This window comes from Chenopodium album, chromosome 13 (genome assembly GCF_948465745.1).
Source record: "Chenopodium album chromosome 13, dcCheAlbu1.1, whole genome shotgun sequence".
Taxonomy (NCBI): Eukaryota; Viridiplantae; Streptophyta; class Magnoliopsida; order Caryophyllales; family Amaranthaceae; genus Chenopodium; species Chenopodium album.
This window is the reverse complement of record NC_137846.1, coordinates 31471897-31485248: the sequence shown is the minus strand read 5'-3', so window position 1 is coordinate 31485248 and position 13352 is coordinate 31471897. Positions and strand designations below refer to the sequence as shown.

Below are 13352 nucleotides of genomic sequence, written 5' to 3'. Positions count from 1 at the left end.
TTCTCTTCTTCTCTTACTCTTCTTCTCCTCTTTTCTAAAGAAAATTAGCCCGTACATCTTTGGAGCCAATTTTTGGGCACTTATGTTCAGTTTTGTGGTTTTTCTATTTCACAAAAAATTGTTCCTCTCAAAAAATCCTTGAGGTTAGGCTCAAAAATCACTCAATTCGAAGTTATATCGAAGGAGTTATAGCCTCTGCAAGTTTTGCCTATTCTTTCCAACGCAAATCCAAGACTATTTTCCTTGGTTTTCTATCTTTTCGTCTTCTCTTTTTATTTAACTAATTTTAATTATTATGGGGGATTTATAAAAAATATAATAATTAGTTTTAATTAAATAAAATCAGATTTTTAATAATGTTTATGAGAAAATAATTTAAAAGGTTCATGTACATTTAGTTGGGGGTTTTTAATTTAATTGTTGTGATTATTTGTTAACCTTATATTAATTAAGGTTATATTTAATTGTAGGGTGTGTTCAATCAAGGTTCTTGAGTTCTTTTGTGTGATTTGCGAAGCAAGGATCGAGGTACGTTTAGGTGGCTAGAAACCTTCAAAAGTGATTGGTTTGAATAACATGTTTTGTATGATTTTATTGGTGATTGAATTAAATTGACTTGAATAATTATTTATGAAATAAAGTATGATCTTAATGCGTGTTTTAATAAATTGATATTGATATTATGATTTTATTGAGCTAGGGTTTATGAAATAAAGAGTATGATTAAAGGATTGTTTTTAATAAATAAACTAAAGGTTGATTTTATATCATGTCTTGATTAGTTAAATTATTAATCATGTTTTAAAGGTTTGATTTTGAAAGCATGTGTAATTTAATAAAAAGGAGTTTGGAATTTATATTGGAATTATTAAAAAGGATTTATTGAATTATTGAATAATTATTATTTAAGCTTTGTAAGCATGTTAGTAATCCCACTATGCGAATTTGGTTTATTTGATAAGACTTTGGACTTTGTATGACTGAGTCGTTCCTCAAGAATAGCCTTGCAATATAAGGAGACTAGCTTGGGGGGTGTGCACACTTGGGTGAGGAATTTGGATATTTAATGGAATTGGATTTAAAAAGGAATTGGTTCTATTAATTATTATTGAATTATTGGAATGGTTTGAAATATTAGAATTGTTTTTGAATCATGGATTGGAATTATTGGTTTAAGTATTGAAATTGGTTTTAAAAGCATGTTTGCTACTAAATTGAATTTAATTATCTTGCACTTATCGTACTTAGCATATTTTGCTAATTCGTATTTCCTATTTCTTTTGGTTCGCCCTGTTTACCTTAATGGTAAGCAGCGTCGACTAATTTCAGGTAGAGTCAATGATTGAGCATGTGGAGTCCCGGGAATGGTTCACCTAGATTAGGAAGTGTTGGTCTTTATGTTTTATTTTGAGTACTCATGACAATGGTTACTATTATGGTTTATTAATAAAAGAGTATTGAAGTTTCCACTACAAAGTATTGGTTTTATTTAGTAAGTTTGTTAGCCTTGCGTAATCACGCGGCGGTAATACGCCTAAGTCTATCTCTACAGTATAATTATACGTATTTTTCTAGTAATATCGTAGAGGGAGATTTGGGGGTGTTACAAAGAGGTATCTGTTTTCCGGTCCTAAAAAGACTAAAATTGGAGTAATAATAAAAATTGTGGGTAGACTTAAGAGGGCATAAAGGATAGATAGAGTTTCGCATTTGTGTGAGAGTCAAAAGCTTTATTTTTTTATATAAAACTATTTTCCTATTTGTGGAAAGATGAATGAGAAAAGGATTCTCGATTTCTCTACGGAGGCCTATAATGGGTACGACTCTCTATCTAGGGAAGGCTCGCCTAAACGTCATAGGTAACTTTCCTGGGAGACGCGAGCTAGACCGTCCTATAATCATGACTCGAGTACATTATTATTATTTTTTGAAAATAAAAAGAATTGAAATTATTTGAAACTTGAGTATGTGATTATGTGTGCATAAAAGTTGGTGTTAAAACACCTTAGAGTGTGTAGAGGTCCAAAATTTTTGGGTTATTGTCCATGGTTGGGCGATCTTGATTTATTCTTTGATTGGTTGAGTTGTGAATTGCTTATTGTAAATGGATTTTGAATTGAATTGTTTATGTGATTTAGCATTTAATTTATTGTTTTGCATGTGTATGTGAAACTGATGGAGAATATTGATGATATGAGAAAGAATTACTTTAACTTGCACTACTTGAAAGATAATGGAGTCACAGTTAGTGAGTTCATAACTGGAATTGTTACCTTGGCCTTAACCCTTTATGAGAAGTATGACTTGGAATTCTTGACCCAACCACCTTGGATGATTCTTTTAGCCTTGGCTCATTTACCTAGGGTTGCAAAATATCAACATCTTTTTGACAAGTATGGGGATGTGATCAAGAAAAATGGGATGTGGAATGAAAAGCATCATCATGAAGGGAAGTGGTTAGCAACCATGTCTAGCGTTAAGAGGGACTTATATTATGTGGAGTGTGAGTTTGAACCCAAGAGAAAAGTTGTGAACATTCCTAAGACTTCAAAGGGTTGCACCCTTAGAGAAGATGACCAAATGTACTACCTAAATGCCCAATTACCTTTTTCTTATCGAAGGGAGCGTCATGAATTTGTGGAATCCAGTGATTAGTCCATACCACCTCTTGGTAGGATTAAGAATTACCGTTCTCCAAGCCATGAACCTCCAAAACGTCCTAGTCCAAAAGTCCATTTCCATGTTGCAAAAAGGCCTAGAACTCGTGCCCAAACTGCCAAGGAAAGAGCCCAAAACCCCAATACTTCTTCAATCCAACCTTGTGGTGATGTAAGCCCAATAAAAAGCCCAAGTTACACTCCTAGCCCGGATAGAAATCTAAGTGATTTTAGGTCAAGCTCTTCAGACCATATTCCAAGCTGTAGTGGTTATAACCCAACTCTCATGGCTGAACCAAGTGATAAGCAAGATGATCCAGATTATGATCCTATTGAAGATGGTTATGCTCGTAGTGTTGCTTGATTGAATGATTGAACAATGATTTTGTTTAATGTTTCAATAATTTTCCTAAATGACAAAGTTGTATTTTCATTAATTATTAATGAAATAAAATGATTTATTTGAAATTTCTCTATGTTAATAAGTGAATTAAATTCTTATGTGATAGAACTTGTTTTAATTTTCAAAGTATGATAATTATACCCATAAAGTATGTCTGCAAGAATGAGAGACCAAGTGAGAAGTAAGCGCACTGGTTCCAAAGTAGGGAAGGTCCTTAGAAAGCTAACCCATATTACTGAGAACATCACGAAAGTGGTGAACAAAGGAAACTAAAGCTTTGACCTTGACTCTTACAGTGAAGTTTTCAAGAGAGTTGCTGCAGCCAAACCACCTGTTTACTTGGGAAAGGAGGACCCTGCTAGTCTTGAAAACTAGATTAGGGAGTTTGATAAGTTGTTTGATGTAATCAATTGCCCAGAAGAGATGAGGGTGAACAATGGAGTTTATTATCTGAGGGAGGAAGCTAACTTATGGTGGGCCCAAAGAAAGGATGAGATGGTGAAGAAACCAAACTTTGGGTGGGATGAGTTTAAAGAAGCCTTGAGAGAGAAGTTTTACCCTTCCTACCTGAGAAAGCAGAAGTGCATGGAGTTTACCAACCTAAGGATGGGGAACATGTCACTCAATGAATACTAAAACAAGTTCATTGAGTTGATGAGGTTTGCCCCAGAAGTAGTCCCTACTGAAACCATCAAAGCTCAGAGATTCGAGCAAGGTTAACCTTAACCCTTCAAGGAAAGTTAGGGGGAGTGACCTTTGAGACCCTGGATGAAGTGTATGGTCGTGCAGCCCATCTGTACGGAATCAAGGGGAGGGAAATGGAGCATGCTGGAGAGAAAAGGAAGAACCCGGACTCTTTTCACAGGGGTGAAAAGAGGCATAAGCCCAATGGTAACTACCAGGGAAATTCTGAGAGGAGAGACAACAAGGGAACCTTTGGGAAGGGGAATGGAGGATAGTCGTCCAATGCTCAGGGGAATGGAAACCAAAGGGGTGATAGACCCAAGAGGAAGTACATCTGTAAGAGGTGTGAGAAAGACCACCCAAGGAAGTACTGTGAGGGGAACCCAGTAACCTGTCGTTACTGCCAGAAGTTGGGACACCGTGAGTATGAGTGTTTCAAGAAGGAGGTTGACGTTAAGTCAGGGAAAGTAAAAGAGTCGAGTGCTCCCAATAAACCACCCCAGTCTAGTGGACCTACACCCAAGGTTGGAACCAGTGGCAGTGCGGAAGTGCCCCAAAGGGTCGTGTGTTTGTGATGAATAGCCGTGAGGCTGAGTGTGCTAATGATGTGGTAATTGGAGTTTTCTCTATAAATTCTTTGCCTGTGAAAGTCTTGTTTGATTCGAGGGCGTCCTATTCTTTTGTTTCTAAGAGAGTAGTTGGAAGTCTCGGGTTAGAAAGTCCTGAGTCAGTTTCTCTAGATGTGTCTATTCCGTCTGGGGAAGTGAGGAGTTGTTCCAAGTTGTTTTTGAGTGTGCCTATTTCCATTTCTAGGGAAGAGTTTCTTTCAGATTTGATTGACTTCGATTTAAAGGATTTCGATGTACTTATGGGTATGGATTGGTTGGGGAAGTATGAAGCAAAGATCGATTGTGCAGCCGAAAAAGTTACCTTGACTAGCCCAAGTAAAGCTCGAGGAGTGTATAAAAGGGAAGGGAAAAGTTCAAGGTTGAGAATTATTTCTGCAATGCAACTGCAGAAGTTGGTTAAGAAGGGTTGTCCGCTGTTTTTGTGTAGTGTTCAAAAGATTGAGAGTGATGAAGAGAAAGGTGATGAGAATATTCCAGTTGTGGAAGAGTTTCCAGACGAGTTTCCTGGTATGCCACCAGTAAGGGATGTTGAGTTCACTATCAACCTAGTGCCTGGTACTAGACTTATTTCTAAGGCTCCATATAGGATGACTCCAGCGAAAATGAGGGAGTTGAAGACTCAGTTGGATCATTTGTTGGAAAAAGGTTACATTTGACCTAGTTCCTTGCCTTGGGGATCTCCAGTGTTGTTTGTAAAGAAAAAGGATGGAAGTATGAGGTTGTGTATTGATTATCGAGAATTAAATAAGGTGACAGTAAAGAATAAGTATCCATTGCCGAGGATCGATGATCTGTTTGATCAGCTGAAAGGAGCAGGAGTAGTTTTAAAGATAGATTTGAGATCAGGGTATCACCAGTTGAGAATTGCGGAGCAAGATATTTCAAAGAGTGCTTTCAGGACCCGTTATGGTCATTATGAGTTTACAGTCATGCCATTTGGTTTGACCAATGCATCAGCAATGTTTATGGATTTGATGCATAGGATTTTCAGGCCATACTTGGATAAGTTTGTGGTGGTGTTTATCGATGATATCTTGGTGTATTCGAAGAATGAAGAAGAACATAAGGAGCATTTAAGGCAAGTGTTGTCAAGTTTAAGGGAACACTAGTTGTATGCCAAACTGTCAAAGTGTGAATTTTGGTTGGAAAAGGTAGCATTTTTGGGTCATTTGATTTCCGAGGACGGAGTTGCAGTGGACCCAAGAAAGATTCGAGATGTAAGTGATTGGCCAACCCCAAAGAATGTGTCGGATGTGAGGAGTTTCTTGGGTTTAGCAGGTTATTCCAGAAGGTTTGTGAAAGATTTTTCAAGGATTGCAAAGCCCATGACAAGTTTAATGAAAAAGGAGCATAAGTTTTTATGGACTCCAGAATGTGAGGAGGCGTTTAAGATCCTGAAAGAAAGGTTAACCACAGCCCTTGTACTGGCTTTGCCGGATGGAAGTGACTTATATGAGGTGTATAGTGATGCATCAAGGTTTGGATTGGGATGTGTTTTGATGCAAAGTCAAAGGGTGATTGTGTATGCTTCAAGGCAATTGAAGGCCCATGAAGGGAATTATCCAACCCATAATTTGGAGTTAGCTGCAATAGTGTTAGCCTTGAAGATTTGGAGGCATTACTTGTAAAGGGTGACTTGTAGGATTTTCACGGATCATAAGAGTTTAAAGTACATTTTCACCCAAAAGCATTTGAATGGGAGGTTGAGAAGATGGTTGGAGTATATGAGTGACTATACATTGGATATTTAGTATCATGAAGGAAAGGCTAATGTGGTGGCAGATGCTTTGAGCAGGAAGTCAGAACACTCGATGAATGTGATGGTAGTGCCAGATCAGTTGTGTGTTGAATTTCAGAAGTTGAAATTGGAAGTAATGGAGCATGGTGAAGTGACTAGGATGTTGAATGCCTTGGTGATTCAACCATCCATTTATGATGAGATAAGGGAAAGTCAATTGGAGGATAAAAAGTTAAAGACAATCAAAAAGAAAATTGATGAAGGGTAAGTATTGGATTTCACTATTGGTGATGAGGGGAGTATTCGTTTTAAGGGAAGATGGTATGTACCTGTAGGCGTCGTTTGAAGTGCGCCTACGTTAAGCATGTGTGAATATGCTTGACACTCATAGGAAGTAGGAATTGACACATAGGATTAGGAACAAGGAAAGTAGGGAGCTGCCAACAAGTTTTTATGGAACTTGTAAACCGTTCACGGATCATAAAAGGCAACCACGATAAGGGACAACGAAAGGCAACAACGATTGACCCATGAAGGTTACACCCCATTCATAATCCATGAGATTACTAAATCCATATGGTTCGGAACCACGAAATGAGGATCGGGGATGATGGTACGAAGTGAGTCATGGAGTCACATTTGCCCGTATTGTTCTCTACTCGATTCTTATAGTGAAAAGTGATTCCTGCGATCTCAAAGGCATGCAAACAAAGATTCAATTCGCTCCAAACTATTATTATGCTAAATTGGTTGAATATTAATGCTGTTAATTCTAAAATATTGTGATCACTTGATTAAACAACAAGATTAAAAAGGAACCTAAACCGGTCGTCCGATTATCTTATTAGTCGTGATTTTCACTTACATATTCCCTTTAAACATGCAATATGATGATCAAAAATTGTAATAAAATTAACATTAATATTGGAAGCAATTCAACAATAATCCAACAATTAATATATGACAAACGTAATAAAAATTGTTAGAAAAAAAATAGAAATAAAAGGAACATGATTCCTTACTTTGATTTTGTTTGCTTGCAACTACAAAATAATAAACGCGTTAGTAACTTCAAGGAAATCAATAAAAAAAATAATTAAAACTAAATTAGATAAAGTTGATTTGGGACCAAACCCCCAAATAGTTCTACATTTCACGCCTTGGTTTAAGGATGGAACCTCGGGTAAAGTACGGACTCCTTGGAGTGCTTAGGGGAAGTATTGTGGAAGAATAAGGTAGGCTATTGTTTAGGCTAGAGCATAGAAGAGAGCATAGATAATTATTTGATGCCCCAAACTGTAGAAATGAGGGTCGTATTTATAGGGGAAATGAGTAGAGGGAACACACGGAACCCTAAAAAGATAAAACCCTAATTTTGGGGCACCGTGACACGGCAGTGTCTGCCGCAACACAATATAATGTACCGTGACGCGGGACACTATTTGTCCTAAAACATGTTCAGATGGATAAAGTGCGTGCAGGTATACGCGGAGGAAAAACAGAAAACTCCCGTGATATGGCACATGTACTGTGACACGACAGAAAATGCTGCAACGCGGAAATTTACACCGTGGCGCGGCACGTGGCACTGTGACACGGTATATATTTTTTCCATATTTACGTCCAAATTCATTTTTAACCTAATTACGCTCAGCATTTTCAAGTGCCGTTTCACAATTTCGGGCTATTTAGGTTTATTAATCATTAATTGGGCTAAATTAATAAATCATATGAGATGAATTAAAAAGGTTCGGACCAAAATACAAATTGGACTATGCTTTGACTAAACATTAGGATTGTTCCGCTGACTATTTTGTGAAATGAGTTTGATCGAAAATGGACTTTAAGCACTCCCGGGATTAAATACTCAACCCGACTAATAATGGCGGTAAAAGGTTGTTCGTCACCGGGTTTGGTTTCGGGGAGACATTTTTAGGTGTCTACAGAAGCCCCTACTTTGACTAAGTTTGTAGAAAGGTTAGTTTCGAAAACGATAGTTAAAGTAGTCGTTTAGGACGGAGAATGATTTAAGACGTTCTGCGATCCTATATCACTCTGTATACGCCGATACCTGTAGAAAAGCGTTAGTTCCACAGATAAAAGAGTAAAGGGATATAATGCGTATCTGACACCAGTGTATTGTGGCGAACGAGTTTGGTAGTTTCTATGCTTGAAAAATCCACTGGATGATGCTTGTTAAGATACTTTCCATGCTTGAGGAAAGTCGATAGATGATATAATCACTGACTTCTTCGCCTTGAGAGGTGGCAACGACCGACAATTTTCCATGCTTGAGGAAAAGCTTGTTTGATGATAAAATTGCAAGTCTCTTTGTATCGAGAACCTTGCGCCGTGAATCGTCTTCGCCTGGAAGTTGATCACTAAAAATGATAATTTTCCCCGAACATGGGCCGTAAATGGTTCGATTATAATTTTGGTAGGGGTAAAATGGTAATGTTGGTACCATTTAAATATCAGTTAGAATTTCCCGCGAGTTTTTCAGTGAAAAATAAGTGTCACAAAATTGCAAAAAATCGTTCAAACTTGGTTAAAAGATGCTTGGAATATTCACTGGAAAAGCTCCTAAGGTGTGCAGGACACGCACATACACCGTGCCACGTGGGAAGTTGTCGTGACATGGCGCATTTTGCCGTCACGCGGCACATTCTTTCGTGATGCGGGCTCGTTTTCTGCTGCTGATTTGGTCAAAAGTGCAAGGAATATTCTCTGACAGATTCGCGCGTGCACCGTATCACGTGATTGGGGGCCATGATGATGAGTGTCATTTATGGAACTCATTTGTTCTCTTTTAGGGTGATTTTAGATTGCTTTTATAGTTTTTTTTCTTTCCTTTTTCTTTAGTTTTGCTCTTTATTTCTTTAGTTTTCACTTTCCTTAGTTGATTTTCCATTTTCATGCATTTCTTGGTTTTTTTTTGTTTTTTTCCCTTTTATTTGCTTGTTTTCTTTCATTTTCAGGTTAAGATCATTGTCTAAGGATTCCCAAAACTTCTTCCTGAGCTTTGCAATGATTAGGATGCCTAGTATTCTCCATCTGAAGCCTAAGTATGGAGATGTGCAAGTTCTAAGTGACCTTGGGTCGTGCATTCAAGCCGCGGGGGCACCAATTCTGGTGTTGAACTCACCGTCGAGGTGTTTTTTGATCTGCCATGCTCCGTGTTCATCAAGCTCGCCAAGTGGAGCGCACAAGGAGCATCAAGATGAAGGGGAAGAAGGTTTCCCTATTCACAGGCGCGGGTGTGCATGGCCCTGGCGTGGCCGCGCCTGTTGCTCCCCTTGTTCCGTACCCATTTTTGCTCGGCCGCGCATCCTCTTGAAGAAGGTCGCACCTGTACGGGTCAATTTTGGACGATCTAACTACTTTCTCTTTGTTAATTATACTATATATTGATTTTTCTTCTATTTTAAAAGAGAGAATGTTTTTGGGGAGGAAAAGAAAAGAGAGAATTAGAATTAGAGTTTTAGAGAGAAGTTTAGAGAGAGAAACACTTGTCTTAGATTGTTAGAGAGAGAAATTCATGGTTGATGATTGATGATTGATAATTCTAAGCACAATTTCCTTTGATTTCACCAAAGTTTGTAAGGATTTCTTTTATTTTAATGCAATCTTTAGCTTTTGATTTCAATTGTTTGTTGATTGTTCAAATTTGTTGATTAGTTGATTGAATTTGTTTGATTGAAATGATGATGATGAATTTGTTGATCATCTTAGTTTTGATTTTGATTTCTCCATGGATTGTGAGTAGTTTACTTGCTAGGGATGTGGTGAAGCATGTTTGAGTGATGGATCATAGCTAATTGGGAGTTTTTGATTGATTTAGCATTGTGATTAAATTGGTTTGATTGATTTTGTGCATGTGTGATATTAGTTAAAGAGTAGCTAACTTTAATTGTCATACTAGATTGCATTGTGTGCCTACATTGATACGGACCATTGATTTGTAGCTCACATTTATCGATTGAGCTTGGTTTGTGACGTTCCTAGTAGAGTCTTTCATAGTTTGCGTTAGTTAGGCCTGTAGGAGATAGCTTGTCGAGCTCTTTTGATTGCATTGTCTATCTTCCCTTGCAATACTTGAATTAATTGATCTTCAACTTGATTGGTAAGTGTCCATTGCAAGAATATGTGGATCCTAAATCCCTAGTGTTTGATATATTGATTTACTTTGTGTTTGCCTTGTTTGTTTAGTTGAACTTAGATAGCCTACATTCCCTTTTACGCTTCGAAATAGCTTGACCTAGATAATAGCTAACTTCCCCCCAATCCTAGTGGTTCGACCCGAACTTGCCCTATTACTAGGTGTAGGTTTGGTTACAAATTTAGTTTTTATTGGAGGAAATTTAGTTTCAACGACCTAGAATTCACCTTTCGTCAAAAATGTCGCCGTTGCCGGGGAGTGGCGTAGTTGTTTGCTATTGTTGTTGAGTCTATTTTATTTTATTTCAAAAATACAAAAAGATTTTTCTCTTTAGGCTACATTTGTAGCTGTGCTACTAATTGTTTCTTTGAGATTGTATGTATAAGACAAGAGGATGAACTTTAGTACCTTTTGATCCGGAGATTGAGAGAACAATTGCAAGGATAAGAGTTGCTAGACAATCCTTGAGTTCTAGTTCTTCAAGTGGAGAAGAATCTCAAGAAGAAGAACAAAGAAGCATGGGTGAAGTACCAAGAGTTGCTTTGAAGGAGTTGGGAACTCTCGGTGCCTATAGATTTGAGAGTGGTATTGCTCCGCCGACGACACCGGTTAATGACTTTGAGATAAGGTCGGCGATGATAACAATGATTGAACGAAGGAAATTTAGTGGTGCTAAGCACGAAAGCCCACTAAATCATCTCAAAGAGTTTGAGAAGTATTGCAACACAATCAAGGTTAATGGGGTTTCTCAAGAATTCATAAGGATCAAGCTATTCCCATTCTCTCTAATCGAAAGAGCTTTGGAGTGGCTAGATAAGGAAGTGAAGCCTAATTCCTTGAGAACCTGGGATGAAGTCACCAAAGAGTTTCTTTTTCGCTTTTACCCTCAAAAGCAGACCGCCGGGGCAAGAACTCTAATCCAAAGCTTTAAGCAAAAGCCTAGTGAGAGTTTGTATGAGGATTGGGAAAGATACAAGGAGTATCAACGAGAATGTCCTCACCATGGAATCCCAACTTACAAATTCATACAAATTTTCTATGGAGGATTGAGTCCCCAAGGGAAGTCATGTCTTGATGCTTGAGCCGGAGGCCCGATTATGAACAAGACCGAGGAAGACGTTGTTGATATCAGAGAGGATGTAGTTCGTCACTACATGGATTGCAAAGAGGGAGAGAGAGAGTCTACAAGCAAAAGTAGCTCAATGGTCTATTCGGTTGACCATCTCAATGCAATCAATAACTTGTCTTCCCAAATCTCAAACTTGGGGAAGGAGATGACATTAATTAAGGCCAAGCTAGAGAGTGCCTCTTTAATTGCACCTAGTCTTCCTTCCCACATTAAGGGGAGAGGTATATCTTCTAACGCTACTCCTCCTTCTACTTCAAGTAATATGCCAAGTGGATGTGTCTTTTGGGATGTTTGTGGGTCATATGACCATGACTCTTCTAGTTGTCCACATGCTTTTTAGAATTGTGATGATGTTGAAAACAATGATTGCGAGCAAGTTAATTTTGTTTCCAACAATAATAATGGACAAAGATTTAAAGGTCCAAGAAATTTTGGGACTAGAAATGCTCACCAACAAGGGAGTTTTGATAACTACAACAATGGTGGTTATAGGAACCAAGGAAATCAAGGTTTCCGAGGTAACTATAACAACCAAGGTTGTAGTAATCAAAACCAAGGCCAATGGTATAGAAATCAAGGCCAATCTCATGGCTTTGGTGGCCAACACCAAAATTATGGCAATAATCAAGGTCGAGGTAATTGGAACAATCAAAATAGGGGAAATTTTCAAAACAACAATCAAAGGGGACCCCCACTCGGATTTGCTCCAAGACCTTAAGGCAATGGTGATAATTCCTATGCTCAACCCCCATCTTCCAAGACTACCTTAGAGGAGATCATTGAAAATCAAACAAAAATTTTGAACACTTACATGGCGGTAAGTGACAAGAAGTTTAATGAAATGATGACACACAACAAGATGCTTGAGACCCAAACACTCAACTAGCCAATACCTTAAAAGATTGTGCTAGCCCTTCCTCATTGCCTTCTCAAGGAGTTGATCCTAAGAAAGCCGTTTATTCTATTACCACAAGGAGTGGGAGAGTGCTTGAACAGAGAGTTTCTAGGATGAGTGAGGGGGATGAGAAGAGGAGTGACTCTAGCGAGGAAAATAAGAACAAGGTGTCAAGGAGTGTGAGCAAAGAGGAAGTTCAAGGGAAAAAGAAGAGTGTTGAGTCTAGCAAGATGAGTGAGAGTTCTAATGAGGAGACAAAAGAGAAAGATAGGAAACAAGATGAGGATTTCAAACCAAAACTTCCATACCCCCAAAAGTTCAATAGGTATACGTTAGATGAACAATTTAGGAGATTTATCGAGATGCTTAGGAAGATTCATCTTTCTATTCCTTTCACCGATGTTTTGGGGGAAATTCCTAATTATTCTAATTTCTTAAGGAAATCTTGAGCGGTAAGAGAGATTGCAATGTGGTCGAACCGGTGAGTTTGGGGGAGTGTTGTAGTGCCTTTATCCATAATGACTTACCCCAAAAGATGAAAGATCCCGGAAATTTCTCCATTCCTTACAATATTAATGGAAAATTGTTTCAAAATGCCTTTTGTGATCTTGGTGCTAGTGTTAGCATCTTGCCTTACTCTGTTTTCAAGAAACTTAAGTTAGGAGAGCTCTTTCCAACCAACATGACCTTTTAATTGGCCGACCGTTCTATTAAGTTCCCAATGGGTAGAATTGAGGATGTGCCCCTCAAGATAGGAGAGTTCACTATTCCTGTTGATTTCATTGTGCTGAGATTGCGCAGGATGACAACATTCCTATCATTCTAGGGAGGCCATTTTTAGCAACTTCGGGTGCTTTGATAGATGTTAAAGGTGGCATGAATACTTTGTGTGTTGGTAATAATAAGGCAAGTTTTAAGCTCAAGTCGATGCATGAGTCTCTATCCTATGTGCAAGGAATTATGTGCATAAACTCGTTGCTTTCGAATGCTAATGATTCCATGTTTGTGTCTTCTACTAACGATATGCTTGTAGCTTGTGATGATGTTCCTAAAAGTAT

At 38.2% G+C, this 13352-nt stretch overlaps 1 protein-coding gene and 1 non-coding gene across 2 annotated transcripts; one reads left to right on the top strand and one right to left on the bottom strand.

Moving 5' to 3' along the window:
- Nucleotides 1–3948: 3948 nt before the first annotated feature.
- On the top strand, nucleotides 3949–5029 carry LOC145575432 (uncharacterized). Its single transcript, XM_081633304.1, has 2 exons — nucleotides 3949–4130; nucleotides 4558–5029. Exons 1-2 carry the CDS (start codon nucleotides 3949–3951, stop codon nucleotides 5027–5029), a joined length of 654 nt encoding a protein of 217 aa, XP_081489430.1.
- Nucleotides 5030–11173: 6144 nt separating this feature from the next.
- Nucleotides 11174–11279, bottom strand: LOC145577283 (small nucleolar RNA R71). Its single transcript, XR_014098732.1, has one exon. It is a non-coding gene; the product is annotated as a small nucleolar RNA R71 (small nucleolar RNA).
- Nucleotides 11280–13352: the final 2073 nt, after the last annotated feature.